Source organism: Castor canadensis, chromosome 9 (genome assembly GCF_047511655.1).
Source record: "Castor canadensis chromosome 9, mCasCan1.hap1v2, whole genome shotgun sequence".
In the NCBI taxonomy this organism is placed as follows: domain Eukaryota; kingdom Metazoa; phylum Chordata; class Mammalia; order Rodentia; family Castoridae; genus Castor; species Castor canadensis.
The window spans coordinates 77261421-77287266 of NC_133394.1; the positions used below are offsets into that span (position 1 = coordinate 77261421).

The 25846-nt window shown below is 37.5% G+C and overlaps 1 protein-coding gene across 3 annotated transcripts in view; it reads left to right on the forward strand.

The window, feature by feature from the left end:
* Positions 1-25846, forward strand: part of Gask1b (golgi associated kinase 1B) — a 46006-nt gene that overhangs the window by 15125 nt on the left and 5035 nt on the right. For all 3 annotated transcript variants that reach the window (XM_074041745.1, XM_020185916.2, XM_074041746.1), the window contains exons 3-4: positions 2779-2993; positions 24526-24752. In XM_074041745.1, the coding sequence (XP_073897846.1) occupies positions 2779-2993; positions 24526-24752 (442 nt within the window). The remainder of the gene's footprint in view (positions 1-2778; positions 2994-24525; positions 24753-25846) is intronic.

A 25846-nucleotide genomic window follows, 5' to 3' on the forward strand; every position in this document is an offset into this window, starting at 1 on the left:
TTGCTTTGTTCTGATAGAAATGCAAGCTCCATGAATGAAAGCAAAAAAAAAGGAAAAGAAATTGACATTTATTTATTTATGCATTTAGCTTCAGGTTCTAGCTTGTACATAGTACATGGTTGCTAGGCAATTAAGGTCAGCTGAAGACTGATGCACTGTGTGATCTTTTTATTATCTGTGTCCTAATCGTCATTGCCAAACACTTCTGGAGCATGTGTTTACGTTAGGCACCAGGTTGAGAGTTTTATTTATTTGTTTGTTTTTATATTTTTCTCTCTTTACTAACTGATACATGAAAACATAAAAATTTTGCATGTTAACTGGTGTGCTATGTGATGTTTTGATATATTTGGACATTGTGTAATGTTTAAATCGAGTTCAACACATATGTCTGCTGTTGCACAGTAGGGTGACCACAGATAAGTCACTTACTGCATGCTTCCATGCATGCTTACTGCATGTTTTCATTGTAAAGATAAGAGTTTGAGGAGAGAATTTTGAGTGCATGACCTTATTTAATCCTAGCAGTGTCAGTTTGGGAAGGTAGTACACAGGATCATGCCCGTTTTACAGAGGAACAAAGAAAGGTTTAGAACTTGTCTATTGTTACTAAGCTGAGCAATGCAACCAGAATTCAAAAGGTCATGTTGGGTTCCATAATCCAAACTCTAACCATAAGTGAGAGTAGTCTTTTCTTAGATTTCTAAAGCCATTTACATATTCAGCTGAGAATAAAAGGGATAAGAAAATACTGGAGGCAAACGTACAAATAACGAACTAATTACTGGGGTATTGATGATTTTGCTTTTTTTAGCTATATGTTTTTATGCTTTTACACTGTTTCCTAAAATGAGAGAATTTACTTTTAATTAGTTTTACAATAAGAAACAAATGTTTCTAAGGGAATGGGAATATAACCCAGGAGGTTTTGATTGCTTTTGTAGAATAATTTCTTTGTTTCTCTAAGGGCCTGTGTGAATTGCCAAGGAAGCAGTGATGTCTTGTCTGTCCCCTGCATTGACTTGTGTCATTGAATTCAGTATTAGGTGCCAACCCCCTTTTAATATTTCCTAGTCCTGAGAGTGCAAACTTTGGCCCAAGACACTGATCGGTAGCTTCTTGGTGTTTATCTTCAGATGTCTGAAGCACATGTCTTTGGAAGCTGTGTGGTGTTTCTGTTCAAATCTGGCTCACCACATGATAGACTGGTTTGTACCTGGATTTATTTCCTTTCTTTTTAATCGTCATAGTATGGGGATATACACATTTATTATGATCTTATATCTAAGAAAATAATCAGGTCCCAGCAATTTCAGATCATTTAGTAAAGAAAAAAGAAATAGAAAGGAGGGAGTTAATGGTACAAATAAAGTTCTTTGGTGCTGGTTCATGCTGCTTTCCCTATTTTTCTATTAATTGTGTGTCAGTGACTATGGCATATTTTGCATAACCCACAGGACTTCCCACTTGCCCTGGTTCGCATTGCAAGGTGAAAGAGAGAACAAAACTGGAATGAAGGTGATTAGTGTGATTAAATGAATGTCATTAAAATTATCAGGGTTAGTGTGACACCAGACTCGAGAATGGTTAGGACGGATAACTGTTTCCTATAGATAAGAGATCCATAAGGAGGCTAGCAAGAGCGGTGGTGAAATAAAGGTTTCTAGAAACACTGAAGAAGGCTGTGGGTTGAGAACATCTGAGCCTTTTTACAAGGGCTTTTAAAAATTCCTGGGACATGTCTGGACATTCCAGTTGTAATTTCAGAGGCCTGTATTGTTCAGACTTGCTCAGAATGAGTTAAGTGGGCCTTTCAGATCTTTGTAATTTAGTTGGATTGTTTTTTCAAGAGCATCACACCAGTTTTTGAGTTATAAGCAAGGCTGTTCAGCACCATCTCTCTGTGCTTTTATTTGGCAGAAATGGGGGCTTGAGAGGGATGTTATTGGTTTTAAGCCTGAAGTGTTGTTCAATGGGTCACATCATGGTTTTCCTGTTCAGGATGACTTCACTCAGGCTTATCACTCTTTATACAGTTTAGCAATAAAAGAAATTGCATTTCTAAACTATCAAGAGTAAGTGACACAAAAACAACTTGAGTGACAGATTTTAAAAGTATCTATACACACATGCTGTTGAAGAAGTGACGTTTTACTTAAATATACTTTGTGAGATAGTGATCCATTCCCACAAGCACTGTTGTGCTTACATGGTCTCTATCTGAAAAAGGAAAAAACAAAAGTCTTGCGCTGGTTTCCTTCTTTGGAGACTACAGTGATTGGTGTAAACCATACAATTTCTCTTTGAAATTTGTGACTTCTAAAAATTCTTTTTCTTCCTGACAGCCTAATGTGGCCTCAGAAAATCAGACAGTTGTTATTACAAATAGAGAGCAGCTCCACTCAGACGTTGAATAGACAATTATAAATGTCTGGATTCTTTCCTTTTTTGTGGTGACTGCTTTTAGATGTGGAATGAAACCACATTAACTAGAGGACGTTGTTACTCGTGGTTAGTAGCCTATTCCTGCCACAACTATAAAGTGCCTTGTTTAAAACAGTTTTTTCATTGTCTACAGTAATTTCTACTTTGTAAGACTTATAGCAGAAACTGTCACTTAGGGATTAAAACTTCAAAAGACAAGAGGACCATGAAATGTGGTTAATCAGTCTCTCACATCAGACAGTGGGGCTGTGACGGAGTGACTGAGCAGCCCACGGCACATGTGGAGTATGCAGCAATTGCACGCTGAAAACGCTTGTTTTTCTGATTCTGTAGATGGCCGCCCGTGTCCTGTCATTCTCTGGGACTCATCTTTAGCTCCAGCAAGCAATGATACCCACTCTTCGGTTAAGATCACCTGGGGAACTTATCAGCAATTGTTGAAACAGAGGTGCTGGCTGAATGGCCGAGTCCCCAAACCTGAGTGGGGCTGCACTGCAGTACATCACCATGAGTGGTCCAAGATGGCTCTCTTTGATTTTTTGTTACAGGTAAGTTTATGAGGTCAAGTAAGTCATTATCTAAGATTGACCTGGGAGTTTTGTAAGCACAGTCCTAAGGAATTTTCAGCACCTGGAGTTTTTATGAAGCCAGAGTTTAAGTTCTACAATGTTGTATTTGGCAGGTATAGTATGCATGCTGTAAAATCTTATATTCTTTGGGAAGTAATCATAAATGTGTTTCAGTCTTTTTATTAGTTTCTGAAGAAGTAATTTTGTCCCGCCTGTTGTGGTCATGCCCATCAGTTTATTGAGCTATGGGGCATTGTCTTATCCTAGAGGATAAGTTAGAGGTGGAGCTCGGATTCTATGGCACTTGTTTTTGGTTAAGATTTGTCTTCCTTCCATCATCCTGCACGGTTTTTTAATGGTCACTTGGCCCTATACCTTACAGCTGTCATTTTCCTTATTTTCTTTTGCATTTTTTATTAAGATAAGTCATTGAACAGTAATAAATGTTCACCAGCTGCATAACTGAGCGACTCTTGATATCTTATATGCTTCCTGTGACTCTCCTGATAAAGGTCTCACGACTCTCTCCACGTCCTCATTCTGATTAGTGTCTTTCCCTTCCCCCGTTTTTGAAAAACTGGCTTTCTGTTACTGTATTGTGAAGTACTATCTTGTGGAAATTTAGCTCTGTTTTTAGGAGATTTGCAAAACCTTCTTTTGCTGTTAGTTCTTTTCTTGTATGTGTGACTAGCAGGAACTAGAAAGGGACAAAAATGTAGGGAGAAAACCAGCTTAGTTGAGAGTCACAGTCTAGGGAATAGAGTTACAATGAGGGAGAGGAATGACCATGGTGTTGGTGGTACAGAGTGGTCAGAGAGGACTGAGCTATGGTACACACAATTTGAGTGAGGGAGGAGGCAGTCAGCAGTCACCAGACATTGCCTCTGTGAAGAGGGTTCCAAGAGTTGAATTAAGAAGCTTCCACTGGCTTTGTGCATTGCTTATGCACATCTCATTCTTCTGTTTAATTAGCATATTTGCTTTATGAGGTAGATGCCTTCCTTCCAATTTACATCTAGGGAAACTGAGGCATGGGGAAGTTATTACCAAGAAGTATGAAAATCTGAGCAATTACTGTACTTGCAGGTTAACAAGTTAAGACTGCCACAGACAGACAGGTAGCAAAAGACACAAAGTTACTGGGTCAGAGACACATGACTTTATTACTTGTGACATAGCAAGTACACTTCATGCTCCCTTGCTCCTCTTGTTTCATTGGGAGGATACATTTAATTCTGGAACATTCAATTGCATCTCATCCTGCCTTACAATGATCATCATTTTCCTCTCCATTGCAGGAAGCTCCAATTATTATTCAACCAATGGAAATGTCTGCTGTGCATTATGCTGTAAAAAACAACCACAGAAGTAGCAAAGTAGTATAAGATGATTATCCCCACTACCAAATTCCAAGTTTATAAAAAAGTACTTAGTTAGGAAAATACAAGATATGAAACAAAAGATAGGTCCATTTAAGAATGGTTGGCTGAATACAAGTTCTAATTGTTCTGAGGTCAAAAGGGAAAGAATGCTGTGCTTGAAGTAGTGAAGGAAGAAAAGCTTGAGTTGGTGTTCAGGCTATGAAAGAGAGAGGACAGGGAAAAGCACGAGGAAGATTACGGAACAAACAAACAATGTTCACATGGTAATTAAGACATCCTATGCCACATAAGGCAGAGAGGTGGTGTAAGGGAGTATTGGTGCTTCTTGCCTCTAAGATACATGATGAAACACAAAGGAAGATATGTGTTGACTGTGCATTTACCTTGACTGAGCCAGAACAAATTCCAGCTGAGCCACAGTTTCCTTCTGAGAGAATCAGAAGCTTTTATCACGTTGTCTGTGGTCTTGAGGATAGGTCTGGGCATGTGAAATCACTACTGAGTTTTCAGCAGAGATATGGACTTCAAATACCTTGAAATAATAATGTGAATAATCTGACATTCATAGAACACTTGCCTTATGCCAGGCACTGTTCTAGGTATTTTGATGCTAAGATAATAGCTCATTTGCTCCTTCTATCAATGCTATGAAGTAGGTACTATCATTATTTCTATTTTAGAGATGAGGAAACTAAGGCAAAGAGAAATTAGGTAACTTGGCCAGGGCCACAGGAGTAATGTGCTATATTGCCTGGATTAAAACTCAGGAGTTCTGGCTTAAGAATCAAATTTCTAAGCAATGCTGCCTTTTGTTCATTATATGAAGTGTAGTCCTATCATCATCCAGTTTTCCCAGTCAAAAATTTGGGAGCCATCTAAGAGCTTTGGTGATACTCCCACACCCATAAAGTGACCAAAATCTTGGTATCTCTCAATTCCACCTTCTTGTAGGTAGAGCTTGTACCCCTGTCTTAGTTTAGTTTTTATCCTTTCTTAGCTGGATGACTCCTTCCAATCCACTCAAACCATGTGAGCAGACATCCAGCACCTGCAAGGCATGGTTCCATGGGTAGATCAGTTTTTGTAGGGTACCCTGTTGCTCCCTCTGTTTGGGGTAAGGAAGTCTTTCTCCTTCTTGGTAATCCATGAGGATCTTTTTCTTATTGACTGTTGAAAGCTTTTTATGTATTATAAACGTTAGCCTTTATCAAGTCTGTTTTCTGTGTTAGTCTACTTTTCATGATAATAAATTTATAAAGAAAAAAGGGTTATTTTGATTCTTAGTTTTCATATTTCAGGCCATGGCTGATTGGCCTGTAGCTTTGGGCCTGTGTCAGGGTGGTGCAGCATGGCAGAAGTGTGTGATGGAGCAGAACCACTTGCTTGTGCCATGCCAGGGAGTGAAAGAGAGAAAGAGGAAGAGATCAGGGTTCCATAGTCCCTTTGCGTTCACACCACCAATGACCCAAAGACCTGCCACTAAACCCACCTTTTAAAGATTCTTGGTTTCCCAATGGCGCCACCCTGGGGACCAAGCCTTTAACACATGGACCTTTAGGAGAAATTTGAGATTCAAACTATAGCAATGTCTCAAGTAATTTTTCTTAATTTGTTGTTTTACTCTTGACTTTGCTTATGGTAGATTTATTCCAGAGGAGGTTTACATTTTTATTTAAGATACATCTTGACTGATTTTTTTACTTCCTGTATTTAACATCATAAAATGTTTATAAAAGACATTAAGTGAAAGAGTTTGTGGAACAAACAAAGAATAAACAACTTAGGATATTTTTCATGAGTATCATAGTAAAGACTCACTGATTTTTATATGAGTCTATCTTTTTCTGATCTGTGACACTGGAAATTTTGTTTCGAAATCAGAAATAAGCCTTATTTAAGTGGTGGTCAGGAATGTGTTGGATAGGTTTTGTGAACAATCTTAGGCAAGTTATTCCTGAAGCAATCTAAAAATCACTTGCTCTATGATGCTGAAGCAAGGACAAGGGAATACAGAACACAGTTGTTAATTTCTGTATACAGCATTCTTTTTGTTTCACCCATCTAACAAATCTACATTCACAAAGGCTTTGCCATTTTACTGGCTCTGTAAAATGCAAAAGAGGCACAACTAATCTTTTCTTCTTCAAGCGTGGGGGTATAAACCGGCATAGACCAAAATTTGTCGCCATTAGGATGACAAAGAGAAGTATTCTAGAGAACATTTGAGGTTCTAAGATTTGGATAAAATAACAGGAACAAATTCAGGATATGGAATACTTAGAAACACTGTGCATGGCTGTTAGGAACTGAGTCTGTGAATTCAGTCTACAAAATACAAAACCCAACTCTGCTGCTAGCAATTTCTCAATCCTGAGAATAAGGACTTTGCTTTGCTTTGGTTTCCAGCTGTAAAATAAGACAATTGCAATGCATAGACAGAAGGCTGATGAGAGAGCCAAATGTTTTTATACATACAAAGCATTTAGAATGATGCCTGGTATGTAAGAATGCCAATAAGTATTAGTTATTAATTAAGCAAATTAAACATGCAGAAAAAAGGAGAAGATAAAAAAGACTTAAATAAACTAATTTTACATTATTTTTATTAATTAAATTCTGAGACATTCCCAAATTGTTTCATTTCTTTGTTCTCTTCTGGGCTTTCATACTTATATTGTAAGACATAGCCTTTAAGAGTTAGTTGTTTTTGACTTGTCTGTCTTCTTCGATAAACTGAATTTCTCCAGGACAAGTCACTGTCTTATTAGGTTTTGTAACCTTTCTGTTAGCAGCAGAAATGTCTGAAAATGTCACAGGTATTCAGGGCATTGATTTTTGTTTAAAGAAAATTATTTATTTATAATAACATGTTAGATTCAAAGTGTGAAACTAGAACTGTTAAAAGTGGAAAAAAATAAAAGTGTATTAGTAATATAGAAATAACTAATTTTGTTAAGGGAATAAAGTTAGAAGTTTAGAAAATAAAATAAACAAAAAGAAAATATTTAGTATTTTTCTTGTTTGATGAAGTCCTTCATGTACTTATATTTTCAATAATATTTATTCAATGAGAAATTAATAGATGTTTACATAGAGGGGGATCAAAAAAGTTGTCTGTGGGAGATCCTTGCTTCTACTATAAGCAGCAACAAAATTACTCATATTTCTTTCCACTTTAATTTAGCAGTCTTTTTTGAGCTCTTGTCTGTTCTGCACATTGAATAGGTTTAGTGCTGGTGATAAAAAGTCGAAAGAGGCCATCCTTCTATCTGCAAAAGTTACATAATTTATATAAGAGGGAGATAATCATAGCAGAATGTGTTAAGCACCATTATGATTAAGTTAACTTCAAAATTCTACAGAAAGAAGAATTGTTGTGGAATTGAAAGTCACAGAGAATGTGACATTTAATCTAAAAATGGAAGAACCTGCAAAAATCAGTTGAGAACAAGGAACAGGAGGAGAGTTTAAGAGAGAAGGACACTTGCAAAAAGCTGCAAGTATGAAAGAGTTCATTTGATGGTAAAAATGATAGTTACAGAAACTTCCCATTTGGAAAGGTAGTTTTCTGTCAGATGACTGTGAGTAATGAACTTATGTTCACAAATTCAACAAGCAACCACCGTATGAACTGGCCTCAATAACTGTCTCTGCAGTTAGCTCTTCCCTCTTCTATTCCGGCTCTTAGAATTGTCTCCTAACCCTAATGAATTCCAGTAAGAGGTGTAAGTCTTTGACCTATTCCCTCCTGCTTTTATCTTGTGTGTTATTTTTTTTCCACTAAAGATGTGATAAAGTAAAAACAAAAATTTCAACCAATATCTTCTAAATAAGAAGAAACTTAGTACTTTTTATGAAAAGGATATTTGATTGTTTAGGAACAGGCTACATTATTAGGTAAAGGAAGATTTAGAGTCTGGCTCCCTTGATAGTACTTGAGAGTCTCCCAAACTCACCCCCCCCCCCTTTTTTTCCCCTACTGCTCAGTGATCAAGGGTCTTACACACAGATTTCAGGAGCCAGTGAGGAAGAACAGACCTAGGCTCTATCAGCAAGAGTCTTAGTGTTCCAGGGTCTGGGACACTGGGATTTCAAATAACTTGGGTCAATTTTATTATTTTACAGAATTAGAACACTGCCGATCTAAATGACCTCTGGTTATATATATATTTTTGCAAGGGTTTATTTTAGCATAACAGGATATAGTAGGGAAAAGTGGGGAAAGAAGAAAAACATTTTCTACTTTTTCACATTTGTTTGCTAGCAAACGATGAGGGAAGATGTGGCCAGATGTCTTGGCTCCAAACAGCAAAGGTCTGGGATTAGCTTTAGCAGTATTGGCTAGAGTGATGAATTGGCTGGGATCTAGTGAGCAGAGAGGGCTGAGGATCAGCAGCTTAAAGAACAATATATTTTTGCCTTTTATTGTTTGTTGAGACATTTTTCTGATTTCTTTTTTTGGAACAAATCAGAAAATTGGAGTGATTTGCTTGGTTACAGGGAGTCACTAAGGTAAAGGTATGGGGACTGTGTGATTCTAGGCATGCAAAAATAACAATCTCCAAACCTTGTAGGTATGGACACACCAAGCACTGACATGTATCATCGTTGGTATAGAATTTTTAATTGTATAAAACTAAGTTTTCCCTTTGTCATAAGTGCAATTCAAGAGAAATTATTTTGATATTGATGATGATACTTAAAACAATTAATGATGCTACTTAGTAAGGTCACCATGTTAGCTTGTTTAAAGAGGGATCATGAGACTTAATAAAATTATCTTGTGGCATTACAATTTCTTTCTTCTTGGTTCTGCTTGTATAACTGAGTGAATTAGCCAGAAACCTTGGTAGATATAAAAGAACTGTGTGATTACTTACAGAGGAAGGAACAGAGTTTTGCTTTAGAGAAAATGATATAAATGAAATGGCTAAATCATGCTAAAATATGATTTTTATTAAAGAAGGCTTGGATTATTTTAATATTAGTTCCAAGAAGGCTTGCCTTCTTTCGTTTCATTGAGACAGGTTCTCTTTGCAGTTGCACAGCTCAGGCTGGCATGGAACTCATGATCCTCCTGGTTCAGCCTCCTGAGTGCTGGAATTACAGTCATGTACCATCAGGCCCAGCTATTACTGTTTATTCAATTATTTCATTATAATGTGCTCAATTTGTGACATTTTATTTTTAAACAAGTCATCCTATTTGAGTAGAGAGCACTAAGAGTATAATTTTTATGCATGTGGAGCTAAACAGTGCTTTAAATAGCAACTGGTCACTTCAGCTTCTCCAACTTGCTGTTTAGAGCAAATATGTCAAGTTATCCTCTAACAATTTGCCCTCTTGACTTATCTATTTCTGCTCATGACATTACTATTTTAAAATCTGCCAGGTCTGAATATTTGGAGCCATCTTTTAATCTTGGTGCCTCATAGTGAAGCAGCAGCAAACTTTGACAGTCCCTCAGAATCACTCCCATCACCTTCCCCTTCATTCTTATTACCTTAAGCAGACTGCTGCCAATACAGGTTGGGAGGAAGGCTGATCTCCTTCTTCTAGTCTCCCCCAGCTCCCATTTCAGATTCAAATCACTGCTTCATTGATCTTTCCTACATCCCTTTAAATCATGCCTCCTGTTCCTCCCTTTCAAAATCTCTAAAGACTTCCATTGATTGGAAAATAAAGTTTAAATATCTTACTGCATTATAAGTTATTATAGAAAATGGGGAGTGTAGCTAAGTGGTAGAACATGTGCCTAGCATACACAAAGCCCTGAATTCAATTCCCAGCACCAGAAAAAATATGGAAAAAATTAAATACATACAAAAGTAGGCTGCATATTATAATAAACCCATAAGTATCTGTCACCCATCTTCAACAGTACCAGATCATGACAAGTTTCCTTTCCTCTTTATCCATATTTCCTATGTTCACATTAATTTGCAGCAAATTAATGAGATTTCATTTGTAAATATTTTAGTGTCACTTGAAGATGAAATACATGAACATGTTACTGTGTACATATACAAGAAAATTTAGCAGTAATTCTACTCCTGTGGTCAAATTTTTAACTTTTTCATAAACATTATACATATATATTATCTATATATATGCTATATATTTATCTATCTATCTATCAATCTATCATCTATCTATCCCTATCTATATGTATTCAGTTTGTTTGAAGCAGGAATCAAATTAAGCCCATGCCTTGTGGTTAGTTGGTAAGTCTTTTAATCTCCAGACTCTATTTCCATGTCTTCTTGCCCCTTTTCATTTGCTTGTTGAAGAATGCAGACCATTTGTTTTGAAGAGTTCCCCCTCGGGATTTTGCTGGTTGCTCTTCAATGGTGACAGGTTTGTCCTTTGGTCTGTATAAGTACATTGATGCTGAATTTAGAGACTTAATCAGATGTTGCTCTGATTGATTTTTTTTTTTTTTTGTGGTACTGGGGTTTGAACTCAGGGCTTCATGTACACTAGGCAGGTACTTTACCTCTTGAGTCACTCTGCCAGCCCTTTGATTGATTTTTATCAAGACTTCTATATAGATAGTGCTATGTTCTTTTATTGGGACCCTCTTAACATCTAGTTAGTAATTTTGTGATATTAATAGCTACTAATGCTCACATTGATCATCAGTGCACTGAACACTTACTATTTTCTTTTTCTCTTTTTCCTCCCTCCCCACAGTGGTCCTGGAGATTGAACTCAGGGCCTTATAAAGCTCCCAGCTTGATTACTTTCCTCTTTGTTTTTTTTTGTTGTTGTTTATTTGTTTCAATATTGAGGTTTGAACTCAAGGCCTCACACTTGCTAGGCAGGCATTCTACCACTTGAGCCAGTCCATCAGTGCTTTTTTGTGTTGGGTATTTTGGAGATAAGGTCTTCAGAACTATTTGCCAGGGCTGAATCAGAACGATTGAACTGCAATCCTTCTGATCTCTGCCTCCTGATTAGCTAGGATTACAGGTGTGAGCTGTGGGTGCCTGGCTTGATTTCCTCTTACCTCCTGTTTGGCTATCCAGTGGTACAGTTTAGATGAAAAAATTATCACCATTGTTTTTTTTTTTTAATATTTTTTGGCAGTACTGAGGATTGAAATCAGGTCTGTACCACATGAGCCAGTCTACCAGGTGGCATTGCTTTTAAGAAACTTCATCACCTGATCTTCTAACTTCCTTCTTGTCTATGAGCATTCTCTCTTACAGTATGTGTTTGCGTGTGTGTGTTGTAGATTGGTCTATTCATTGCCAATCAAAGGTGCCAGCATGTCTGATTGCCACTCTTACTCCTGGCCTCTGTGCCAGCAGCACACAGCTTGCCCATCACTCCAGGTCCAGGGCAGCTTTCCTTTCTGCAAAGCCTATAGGGGCTAGCTTAACTGGATGAAGTCCTCTCTCTCCTGAACATTTAACAGAATTAAAAAGAAATTATTCTATTAAATTATAGAGAAAAGACAAAATGCTATTTACGTAAAACAGATTTGCGTTCAAATCCCAGCTAATTTAATAGTATAGAGTTCAAAATCTCTCAGAGCTTTTGTTTTTTTTTTTTCTCCTTCATCTCCTTTTCCTTCCTCCATCTCCCTCCCCCACCCCGGCTGCTTCTCCTTTTCTTCTTCTTTGAGCTAGAGATTGAATCCAGGGCCTTATGCATGGTATGCATGCACTCTGCCCCTGAGTTACACCTTCAACTCCTATTTATTAATGTTTTAATGAAAGAATAATATCACAGTTCCTGCATGTTTGTTATGAGACAGAATAATATGCTTGTCATAATACTGGCAGACATCAGGTAGTTGACATGTCAGCATGGTCATCACACATTATCACTCTACCCATCATAATTTAAGTGTTCAACAGGTATTTATATGTGGACATTCTGAACACCTCAATACCACAAGCCCTTAATGGCAGACTCATGCAGGTCTTTCCTTGAGTTTTCTGCTCGTTACAGCAGTTTGTGCTATAAGAAACCATGAGACCGTATCAGGCCTGTTCCCTTGATAGGCCACTCAGGTCTGATTAGGCCAGGGCCATTATTTGTGTATTGACAGAGAACTGCAGAGAAGACTACCTGACAATCTGTGAACTGTGGGATTCTCATCCTACAGAATTTGTGAGTCCATCCAGATTCCATTGTCATGTCCTGTCATAAATAAAAATCCCAAAACACAAAGACTAACAAAACAGATACCACATTTCCTCCTTTCAGAATTGTCCTGTTGATATTTTTGTGTATTTGTTTTCAGTCTTCACTTAAAAGATATAAAACCAGTTGAAGTCCCTTTTGACTTGTTCCCTTTCCTCACACCCTTCTCCTGTGGGTTCTCCCCATAGGTAAACCCTCGCATGAAAGCAGTATGCCTTTTCAGCCAGCTGAAAAATCATTTTACATACATAGGAGCATGAATCCATGCATAATAAGTGGATATTTGTGTGCTTTTGAAACTTACCTTCTGTAAATCAATTGACTACTCACATTTTTCCGCAATTCCTAACTTCTGTAACTTTAAACAATTAGGGAAGTGGAGAGTCTAGCCAAGAAAGATGCCTGAGACTGGAAGCAGAATTGTAATATGACAGAGCATATGTTCTTCACTTCTGGCCATTTTAACATCATATAAAAGGCTTTGCTTGGCTTTGTAGATGTTTTGTTTGAATACTTTGCTTTAGAATCATTTATTCTTTTTTTCCTGTTAGCATACTTTGGTAGTTTTTATTTCACTTTATAAACAAAACCAGGAATTATAGACATACAGGAAACTGCTTAAAGGATTTGATTAAATTTGAATTGAGGAATTTCTATGCTCTATTCAGACAGTTCCCACACAATCTGTGGGCCTCTGTAGTCATTTGAGGTTGGTGACTTGCCTCTCATCAAGTGTCATTTCTGTGCTTGGAAGTGAGTGTCCCCTTGTTACTCAGTGGGGTTTCTTCCCAGGTGTCTCCTTGGTGGATCACCAAATCTATGTCCGCTTTAAGCAGTCATGGAACACATTCCTTCTCTATTCCTTTCAACTCAGATGTCTGTAAAACCTCTGACCTCAGGTGTCTATAAAATCTCTCTCTGCACAGGTTGACCTGCTTCCCTCTGGGAGTGAGGCCTTCTCACCTTGAGAGGTGAGAAAACCAACATTAGAATTCTGTGGGTTTATCCTCCATAAGTCAGAAGGCTTCCTGTTTATGGACCTTAAGTGGAACCTACTTCTGGTGCTAAAAGACTCAAGAATATGACAGGATGGAAAAGTGAACGCAAGACTCTCTCCTTCAGTCTTTGGCAGATCACATTTCTCACTTACAGACTTACAGCTATTTATTTAGTTTTTCATATTGGAAACGTTGGAGAGAAAGTGGTTTAGTCACATGGACTGTAATCTCCACAGAGGTCTAATTTATGAGCTATCTGGACTCTGTGATCAGAATGTATTTCTTCTCTGGAGGCTAGCTTCCCTCCTACACCCCCTTTTTTTGAGACAAGGTCTTACTCTGTAGTCCAGGCTGGACTGGAGCTCATGATCCTGTTGTCTCAGCCTCCTTAGTGCTGGGATTACAGGTGTGTGCCACCACGCCTTGTTCACCACTTCCTTTTAAGAGTGATCTATGTCTCAAAGCATATCGCCCCCATTAAGGAGCATACAGTTCCTTAGGTGTCTGATTCCTTTAGAATTTTATATATTCTTTTTGTTTTAAATATTGAAAAGTATTTTAACTAATAATTAATTGTATAGATGCAGTGTGGAATTTTGATACATGTGTACAGTGTATAATTATCAGTTGGGTAACTGGCATATTTATTATCTCAAACATTTATCTTTTTTTGTGTTAGGACTATTAAAAATCCTCTCTACTAGATCTTTCTAGATCTAGTTGTTGTCAACCACAGTTACTCTACTTTGCTACAGAACATTCCTCCTATACAGTTGCACCCCTGTACCTGTTAATCATCTCTCTCCTCTCTTCCTCAACCTCTCCCTGCCTCAGGCAAACACCAGTCTACTCTCTACTTCAGTTACAGCATTTCTTTTAGCTTCTATGTGAGAACATGTATTTGCCTTTCTGTGCCTGGCTTAATTTACTTACCATGGTGTTTCTCCAGTTCTATCCACATTGCCAAAAGTGACAATGTTCATTTTTTTTTATGGCTGACTAATCTTCCATTGTGAATATATATCACATTTTCTTTATCCATTGTAAGAAGGTGTCTACTGATGGACACCTAAGTTAATTCCATGTCTTGGCTACTGTACACAGTGCTGCAATGAACATGGAGTGCAGCTATCTCTTTGACATGCTGATTTCCTTTCTTTTGGATGTATACCTAGTAATGGGGTTACTGGATCATATGGTACTAGAACTTTATATTTTTTTTGTCTTACTCTTTAGCATTGACTCTTAGAAATTCCTGGCATTGATTGTTCTAAAGCCTTATCTACATAAACTGTAGACTAGAAAATTGGTTGACTTAGTCTGAGTTAAAAGGAGAAATGTCTGGTCAAATATGTTATAGTCCTAACCTTATTTTTCTAAGCAACAACCAATTGAGCATCTCTTGGTCAATTTTAATTGTATTATTAATCAAAAGTACAGTCTATTATTTGCTTATTTATAATTTTTGCTTATTTCCACCTTTTGCCATGATTTTTTTAGACTGTGCTGAAATTGACCAGTTGCATAGTTAGTATGTTTCAATCATAAGCCTAGTTATACACATAGCTGCTGGAGAGACTTGATAAAGCCTGTGTGAGTCCATATGCAACCACTTGAGATTCAAAAATTGCTTAACACATTATATGACTAGCTTTTGGAATGGTCTTCCTTACTAACCCTGTGCCTTTCTGGAAGGCAGCTGTCCTCACCACTCTACCACTTTCTGAAACCAACTTGACTAGCATGTTCCAGGAAAACAGGAGGTCTATGCATTGGACCAATGGGTGAGTCTGCCAGGAAGCAAATCAAAACCCTGGAGTTTCATTCAGCCTGCAGAATATCTGCCTGCCCTCTCAGGTATTCCGAAGGAAACCCAGTCATAATATATATATGTAAATATATATATATATGTGTGTGTATATACATATATAGTTACATACACACACACACACACACACACACACACACACACACACACACACACACACATATATATGTATGTATGTAATTATTTAAAAAGTTTGATGGCTCATTATTGGTCAATGATGGTGTAAACTCAGAGAAGGTTAAGGGCTACTTGGGAGCTGGTTCACCAGTGCAAGTGGGATAAAGATTCTGTTAGTCTCATGCGCTTCTCGACCACATTTAGGTTTTTTTTTTTTTATGGACATATGAGACTTCAAAGAGTTATTGCTGTTATATGGTCAGATCGAATAGAACTGGGGACAGTGGTCTCTGTGAGCTTTTCAGGGAGTCTCTGAGGTCATAAGCTTTTTCTTGCTGTTTTCACTGTGTTGATATTTGCACTACTCTGTGAGTCTGTTGATGCCTTTGCATGAATGGAGGCAGGCATCAAACCACCAGTGGCCACCACAGTCTTTGGTTTACTGCATTCACAGGGAAAAACTCACAATGTAAGTGCTAGGTTTTCTTAAGCATATCATTGATGAAGCAATTTTGTTAAATGTCTACCTGTAAATGCATTTCAATTTAATATCCTGGGTGACAAGACGAGAAGGACACAAAAGGCAATCATATGTATTGCATCTCACTGCACAATTATATTGATGAAAAGCTCTGATGCAGTAGTTTGAGATGAGAGATCAAATACCACATTGATTTGAAACAACCATTCTTCTCTCATTTTTGGGGGGAAACATAACAATTTCCTTTAGCTCGCGTTATGTATTTTAACATGTAATAAGTTATTTTAAATGAATTTAGGGCTCGCTGAGAGGCTCAAGAGCACCTACCTAGCAAGCATGAGGCTCTGAGTTCAAACCCCAGTGCTGCAAAAAAAACCCCAAAAAACCAAAACCCATATATAGCATAAAATTAATTTGGTACAAAACTGTTTGAAACTCTCAGCTTTCATTTTGATATGCTAAATATCCTTCATAAATGAAGACCGTTTTTGAGGGTCCACAGTTTTTAAGAGTGCCAAAGGGTCCTGGAATCAAAAAGCTTGAAAACCTCAGAAATAAAGTCCCTTTTGTCTGTATCTTATTAGAACTTGAAAGGTTTTACATTTCTGTGATTCTAATATTTTGCAATTTTAACATTTTGGGATTTTTATGATAAGGAGTAGGAGAAACATGGGAGTCTGGCTTAGAGATCTTTTCCTAGGTAACTCTACAATGAGTGAGCTCATTGTAGGTGAGCTGAGCCAAGCCCAGGGTTTATTCTCTCATTTTTTTCAACACTTATTAAGCACATGTACTTTACTAGGCATGACACAGGTCAGAGGAAATGTGACACAAGTCACACTTAGAGCGCGAGGCCATGATATCCTGAAAGTCAGAGCTTGGCTTGCTGCCCGGGAGGCCTTGTGCTAAGTCAAGCAGGGGGCCGTGGGTTGCATGGCAGCCACTTGGGCTACCTTCTTAGGCAGGTTACGTATATTCTTTGAACTTTTTCTTTGTAACATGGCAAAAGAAAATGATGCATACCATTTTAGATTATTTTAATGATTGGAAATTTTATAATGTAAAGTGCTTTACCTGTGTTCTGAATTTTGTTTTTCTTTCTTTGGCAGTAATGAGGCTTAAACCCAGCATCTCTTGCTTGACTGGGCAGATGCTCTACCACTTGAGCCATGCCTCCTGTCCTTTTTGTTTTTAGTTATTTTTAGGGTCCACAATCCTCTGGATCTTTGCTTCTTGAGTTGCTGGGATTACAGGCATGAGTCACCACTCCCAGCGTGTTCTGAAAAATTTTAGCTGGTTACATAAAGGCTTTATTTACAGAAACAAGGACTATAGCAACAAATACATCTCAGAATCGGAAATTCTGTATGTATGTGTAAAAATAATTTTTTGATAAAAAAGTTAATTCAAGAAAGCAACATTTATTTTTTAATGACCAAAAAAATCACCTCGTCAAAATTAATTTACTTTTAAAAAGAGAAGTGCGTTCTATTTAAAAACCTGAGTCTAGATAATTCTTGGATCTGTTATGTTCCATTCCATTAACCATAACCAGTGTTGCATTTTAGCATAGCCACTTAGAGTTTATTTTTGTCAATCTCCTTTTCAAAAAATTCATATTATAGGGAGAAATAAAATTGATAGAAATTCTATATAAATACTAAACATTAATATACGTTAAATTAGGCAAAGACACATTTTCAGTGACAATATTCCTTCAGATGTGAATGAACAAGATTTTAGCTTACTTATAATCCTATTTAATGATGCAAATTAAAATGATTTCATTCCATTAAGGAAAGTATTTTAAGAAAAATTTCTTAGCTTGTTTTTATTTCATCCCCATTTTAGATTTCTTTGTTTAATACAAATGCGTTCTATAAATCAGAATTTCATGAAATGTAAAATGATTGCTTTGCTTACAGTGTGCTTTTAAGATCTTCACAGGAAGGTGGGTGTGTCTTTGATAGAGGTTATTTTCATGCAATTCTGCTTGTTCAAATTATAGAACGTGAATTTTCTTTCTCTAAAAATAGACTGTCCCTTGCTTGGTGACTCACCCAGAGTCTGCGGCACAGTGATGCTTGGCTTCTGTTATCCAGAGGTGTGGAGGATGGATTTTAAACATTGCATCTATAAAAACAGATTCAAATGCATGTAGCATTAACTTGTTTTTGTTCTTCCACAAAGGAATACTTCGGTGTCTTTACTTATGATTCAATAATATGGAAGAGACTGGGGATTCTTCCTTAAATTGATGTACATTGAGAGCAATTTATCTTTAAATGCGGCGTTCTATAGAGCACAGGGAGCCTGTGTTGTTAGATGTATATAAGGGAGGTCATTTTTACAGTTCTCATCATTTGTCAGTTGCTCTGCTAGTCACATTTGCATGCTTACTGAGTTAACAGGTACCTGTTGTCATGGCAGCATGAAACAAAAATGAAATCCATTGTCTCATAAGGTGAGAGCTCTCAAGTGACACAGGTGCAGGTGGGAGAACACTGCGGGATTTTGCTTTGTATAGTTCCCAAAGTAAGAGGCTGTGCCTGAATTTCCAAGACTATGGGAACTGTGGTGTCTGTCCAAGGTTGACTGTTCTCCACGCTCTGGGGTACCTTTACAGACACATTAGGCTACAGGGATTCAACTCGGATTCCATTTGTAAATTGCACCCACACTCTGGTTTACATAAGACAAACACATGTGGAAGGTTTTTCCTACACGAGGAAATAGCTGATAAATAAGCCCATTTTTTTTTTTTTTTGTATCTCTCTGTGTCTGGGGTGATGCTGAGATTAATAGTGATTCTGACACTTTTTGCTTTTTTTGAAATAATTGGGGTAATTGTTGAAAATGGAACTGTTTTTCTGCATGCATTTTTAAAAGTAAATGAGAAATCCCCAGTGAAGTAATTTGGATTCAGCAGAATATGCCAGAAAATTAATAATTAGGGAAAATAATTTCCTTTTGTTATTTCTGTCACATCTGCCTGCTGCATGTTTATCAAATGCTTTTTACTTGAGAGGCATGGTGGTAGATTCAGTGTGAGATATGAGAATTAGTGATCTATGGTTAATGAAATCAAATCTCATAAAGAAAATGACAACTGCAGGCAGTTCCACTGTTTTCTTGGTCCCCCACCCTTTCCACTTTTTCCACTTCATTCACTGGGCATGGCTTTAAAATTCCATATCTTGACAGGCCACCTTCATTTTATTTATTTGATTCTTCTCAACACAAGACAGTGCTTTGAAGGAGCTTTGTAAAAACCAAATACAAAGTGAGTACCAACTTTCAGCAGAGTTCATTCAATAACACATTTGTTGAGTGCCTATTATATGCTAGGTATGCATAAATTATTATGCTGAATTGCTAAATTCCACCAACTACACATTTTACTGAATATTTAAACTTTCTTAAAAGTTGTTTTCTTTCTAAAGGTTCAGTTTACAAGTGGTAAAAATAAATACTTTGAAAAGAGATAGTGAGTCTCTCAAGGTACAAACCTACCAAACTGGAAACACATGCATCTACTGTGCACCTGTGCAGACATGCTCACACAGACCATTAAAGAGGACAGGGAAAGCAGAGGTGGGAAAATGTGCAGGTTCATCTAATTTAACTAAAATGATTGACAGAACATTTGTATCCTGGGCCTTTGCTAGTTGCATCAAAAAGACTCTCATTTTGCTCTCTTCATCCTCTAAGTACTTTCTGCTTCCAGGAGAAAAAATGAGGAAGCTTAAAGACACACTATTTTAAAATTTGACTTGTAGACCTGATACCAATTCACCTTTTGCTGTGACTACCTGTCTGCTCGCCCCTCACTCTCCAGCAATGGCTCCTTGTTCTGCATGGTGCATAGTGTAGTCAAGGACTGGGCCACATGGTGGGACAAATGCAAACTGCCAGTAAGCATTTGAAAACTTTGGTAGTATTTGGTGGAGTAATTTTGTTTGCTGAATTGAAAAAAAAATTGTCAGGCATTTTGTATTTTTAAAATTTTCATTCTTCTAATTTTAATTTTTATTATTTTAAAAAATAAAACAGGAGTCCATATGAAAATCACATGTCTAGTGTACTCCTTGTTTCTTCACAGATGTCTTTGGGTTTTCTACCTTCATGCCTTTGCCTGTTTCCAGCAAATACTACCCTGCTCTTAAAAACCTACGTAACACTTTCTCCTTCACGAGTTTTTCCCTAAAGTTCTGCACGGAAGTTCTTTGTATTTCTGCTAAAACTGTGTAACCAATATTGATTGATTGCAGTATCATTTAACATTCTTTGCAAATGTACTTGTGACTTTTGCCTTATGGCCCTGGGGACTTCACCTACCAGGTCCAATTGGAGGATGAAAGCCGGGACCTTAATGTCATGGACATCTTTGGTTGGAGTCCTGACTGTCTATGTGAGCTAGAAGACCTGGGGGAAGTTGGCAAACTTCTTTGTGCCTCAGCTTCCTCACTTATCAAATGGGACTACTGGTAGCACCTATCTCTTAGTTACTATAAGGATTGAATGGAATGTGAGTAGAGCAGTAAGTGCACGATTCCTGGCATACAGTGAACACTCAACATATGGATATTATTATTATTTTTGTTATTAATATTAACAGCATATTTAGTCTATTTTTTATTGTGTTTGTTCAGGTGTTGTCTGAAATCAGTTTAATCACATTGCTTCAAGGAAAAAGAAAATAAGAAGAAACTAACCCAAAAGGGTGGTTGTGTGGAAAGTCATTGGCTTTCTGCAGATTTCTGATGAGTCTTGGAGAGTCAAGTCAGTGCCGCAGAGGTGCCCTTGCTCGGTGCTGTAAGCAAAACATGAGTCACTTACAAGATACTTTTTTCCTACAGGCAAAACTTACACTACAAAAGGAAAATGAAATTTAAAAAAAGTTTAGAAGGAAATATATCTAAAAATATCTCATCACCAAAAAAAAAAAAATTGGCTGTAACACCTGGATTTTTTTTAGCATAATTTTAGTTAGGTAAACATTGAAAAGATGTATTTTCCTAAAAAAGGAAAGAGTGCTTTTTATGGGAAATGGTTGGCAATCCTCTTCAAATTCAGAAGATTGGTTTTGCAAAAAAAGATTTTCCTTGTTTTAAAGAAGAAGATGTGAATTCAAACAAGTAGTAGTGGTAATTAACACTCACAGTTGCCTAACTGACAAATTTATCCCTAACAGCCTTCTTTGTAGGATAATTACCCAAGAACACAGACAAATAGATGTGAACTACAGTGCTCAATCTTAAATGAAATGATTGTTTTAATGCATGTACTAAACAAAGATTTTAAAACCATATTATGGATTCATAGCTATGCAGGATATAGTTTACTAGGCTTTAAAAATTGGCAAGCTGTGTTAAAAATAAGCAGAAATCTGTTCAATTGTATAATTAAATCACCTGTCAAGGAAAATGACATTGAATTTAAAGGAGTGGATTATAGTTTTGTGGTGAAATTATTTTTGGTTTGTTGAATGGGAATTTGGAAGACTAAACAAAATTCTGAGAAGAGCTAGAGGGCATGATTTAAAAGGTACACAAGCCCTTGCTAGACAAGAGCAATAACACAAAGACATAATTACTGTAGTTGGAGGATAAGGAACTGGAGTAAAACAGGCTACTTGAGGCCTGATAGTCTGATTCTGCATCTCTAAGTGCACACACACACACACACACACACACACACACACGATATATGACATTATACTGAAATCTTCATGTAGCTGTGACTCAAATGAGTAGTAATGTTTTCTAGAAGAGCAGTTGAACTGAACACACACACCAGTACTCAATAATAATGTCTGTTAGACTTGTGTGGCTAACATAGTCTGTCAGGGAAGGGGTGAACTCATCGACTGTCAAATGATTCAAAATTAGATCAGACAGAGCACTTTAAAAATACATGGAAGGAAACAATCTTATGTTGGTAATGCAAAAAAAGATGACTTTCATCAGTGTTTTCCACACATGCAACTTTTCATGCTTTTTTGTAGTTTAAAAATAGAAAACTATAATATTTATAGAAGTGATGAAAGTTAGGGCCTAAGCTCTAAGAGCTTATTATCTGACACTAATTTATTTAATATGCATGGCTTTTACTATAGCTTGGATCTTTTTATCATGTTGCCAATCAAATGCAGTCTCTTTTATATAATTTGATGTGTTTTTGCATTCAAAGTCCATGTAGGTTCTGCACAAAATGAATAAAATTTTTTGAGGGGAAAGGACTCAATAAATTTTCCAAATAGTTTATTTTTTATGCTTTTTCATTTTATCTGTCTATTCACCCTGCAGTGATTCCCTTGTTCACTGTTGGGCAGCCCTTCTGTGCTCATGGTAGTAACTTCTGTCCCTTTGAAACAGTCATTTAACTTTGCCTTACCATCACCAACTTTCAGAAATGGGCAAATCTTTCTACTTTCTGCATGTAAATGAATTTTGTATTGGTTAGCATATTTCTAGAGTAGAGACTGGGATCTTTTTGATAAATCATTTGTTATACTTCTTTCTCTATAGATGAACCTCCTGGGACCAGCCCTGACAGAGCCTTCCCTTTGTCTAAACTCTCTGAGCTGTGCCAGTGCTTGGTTGCTTACTGATCGACTCCACCATGTGTGACCAGCTTTACATGGACTTCAGAGAAAATTGCTCTCTGTTAGCATTTCTTAAGTTACTGTTCTTAAAACATGCTACTTGATACAAAGTTGAACATGTAGAAAACAGGAAGGTCATTTGTCCAGTTCTTGAAGTTTGCTGTGGTAACAAGGAAGAGTTAAATGATACCTCATTTTCCTTTGTAAATAGTGAAGGTGGGGAGGTGCTGGCCTTAGGGGCATTTATTTTGGTGTCCAGGTCTCTGATAGGATGTAGATGTTCAGTAATGTAGGTGTTGGATGAAGGATTGAATGACCATTTCAAAGTAGGCTAAATTTTGGCACTGCTGCTTTTTTTGAGTAACTGAGCCCCACGGGTACTGAAAAAACACAGGAGGAGTGGAAGTATCTGTCCAGGCATCTATTAAACTATGAGCATGTATATAATCTGTACACATGCTAGCTTCAAACCACTCAACATACTGGGGGGCGATCATGGAGATTTGGATGCAAACAAGAGTTATGTCTATATCCTAACTTTGCTACTTACTAATATTCTATGCAGGAAAGTTACTAAACTTCTGAGAGATTTGGTTTGTCTTCATATAAAGTAGATCCATATACTCTTTGCCTTGGAAGCTTGTTTTTTTATTTCATAGAATGTGTATGTTTTTCTCAACAATGATGATAACAGTCTTTTTTTTTTCTTAGTATGATGTTAGTTAGCTTTCCTTTAGCAATTACCTGAAATAATCAGATTATAAAGAGATTTGTTTTGGCTCACAGTTTTGGAGGTGTCAGTCCCTGGTTGATCTAGTTGATTTGGGCTGGTGACAGGGCAGCACACCAGGGCAGGTATGTATAGTGGAGAAAACTGCTCATCTCACAGTAACTGAAAAACAACAGAGTGAGAAAGAGGAAGGATCAAGTACTAAATATTCCCTTCGAGGACATACCCCCAATTACCTAAGACCTCCTACTAGACATCACCTTTTAGGCTTCTAGCACTTCCCATTAGTACCAAGAGGGGGAATTAGTCTTTGATTCATGGAGCTATGGGGGACATTTAAGACTCAAACCATAGTGAGTATCTCCAAATATGCATTCCTATCCCACCAGTAAACAAAGAGTCAGTGATTTGAAGGAATATATGCAAGGTTGCAGGGCTAACAAGCCAGAGCAGAGATTTGGCATTAAACTTATCTAATTCATGAACCAACCTTTTATTTCACTCTGATTATTAAATATCATTTTTTCTTGCCTCATAGAAATGTAAGTACACACTTTTCTAATTAACTTGATTATCATCTTCTATGGGGTGGTAGTCCTGTTCCCTATAATTAAGCACCAAAAGCCTCCATGGTTTTGTTTTTGTGCTCTTTCAGTCAGAATCTAGCCATAGCCTCCATGTAAGAGGTGATTTAATTTTAATTATTGGATATCACAGCTTTCCAATAGATTTCTTTTATATATTATTTCTGGTTAGCTTTGGTACTACTGAAGTCCAATGCAGGAGACTTTTAGGGGCAACAAGGTGATTAGATCCTGTATCAACCCACAAGAGGGAGAAAGCAAGATGGCTCCCTGGATATATAAAAGTACAATGGTGTCTTTTCTTTCCTGAATGGAGTCAGAAATTCTGCTGGCCATGTGTCCGTATGTGATGCCAGTGGGAACTTTGAATATTAGGGTGGAGGTGCCTAACTTGGATGACCTGACTTTGGAGCTATTACAGAAGCTGGAAATGCTTAGAACCATGGCTGAGTCAGAAGACTGTGGACCTTGGATTTATTTTAAAAGTTGCCTTTAATTAAATGAGCCTGGCCCACACAGAGTCTGGCAAGTCAGCTATTGAGAAAGCACCAGCTCTTCAGAAATCTTATGACTTTCCCAAACTGTCTTTTACTCAGCAAATTGGATTTTGTTTTTGTTTTCCTTTTCCAGATTTATAATCGTTTAGATACAAATTGCTGTGGATTCAGACCACGCAAGGAAGATACCTGTGCACGCAATGGATTGAGGCCAAACTGTGATGAACCAAATTCTGTGGCTCTAGCACACATTGTCCAGCGAAAGCATGATCCAAGACATTTGGTCTTTATAGACAATAAGGGCTTCTTTGACAGAAGTGAAGATAACTTAAACTTCAAACTGTTGGAGGGCATCAAAGAGTAAGTTTTATGATGGATTTACAGCCTCAGGATGTTTACATATTCTATGTCTGATAGACTTAACTCTTGAAAGGAAGTGTGAATGTGAATCTGGGAATAGAGATGCAGGGAAGGGAAATAAACCCAGAAGGTAGCCAGGGCATCAATCAACAGCCCAGGCTACCTACAAAGCTTACACAATATTTTAAATCCATGTGGTTAGGTTGGGAAAACAGGGAGAGGAAGAGCAGATATGAGAGGGGGCAGAGGCTCTGTTATTAGGGTATAGGATAGAATGTGGGAGGATCCTTACAGATAGGATGTCCAAATTCATAATAAACTCAAGTGACTTTTATGGACACAGTGGAAAAAGACAGTGAATCTGGTGACCAGGGCACAGTGTTAAAGGACAACTGGCCGGTTAGGTCAGACAGGAGGGCTTTTGAGCACTTCCAGGAGGCAGATTATGGGGGAAAAGAAGTCATGCTGTACTCAGGACTGACCAAGAATTCAGGGGAAACCTCAAAAATTTGGGGACATCTGGCAGAACTCAGAAAGGATACAGAAAGAGAGGACGATTGTGAAACTCAAGAAGGAGTTCTGTGTTGCAGAGGCTAAAGTGCAATGCATATTCATGGCACACTTGCTCTTGCATTCATTTGGAGATAGAGAAGACTAAGACACTCAGTAGCAGTGGGAGCTAGCTATAAAGTCTGAGCTGCTATTCAAACTCAGTTAGAGAAACTGTGGTTCAATTTCAAGCTTCACTTCATACCAAGTGTAGATTCCCTTCATATGCTTCCTACCTTAGTTGGAAATTAGATTATCTAAGAAACTGGGATAGGATGGGGACTTAAAAATACAGGGGTGCTTTAGTAAGATAGCAAACCAACTCTGTGAAACTAAGTGAGGGTAGAACTACACTGTTCCAAACCCAAGCCCATTATTTTTTCTTATAATAACCTGTGGCATTCATGCTCTGTTACTGTTACTCCTGGTAATAGGGCTGAGGGTGTACTCAGTGGTAGTACACTTGCCTAGTATGAGTGAGGCCCTGGGTTCCATCCCTAGCAACAAAACTAGAAACTAAACCAGGAAAACACAAACAAGCATAA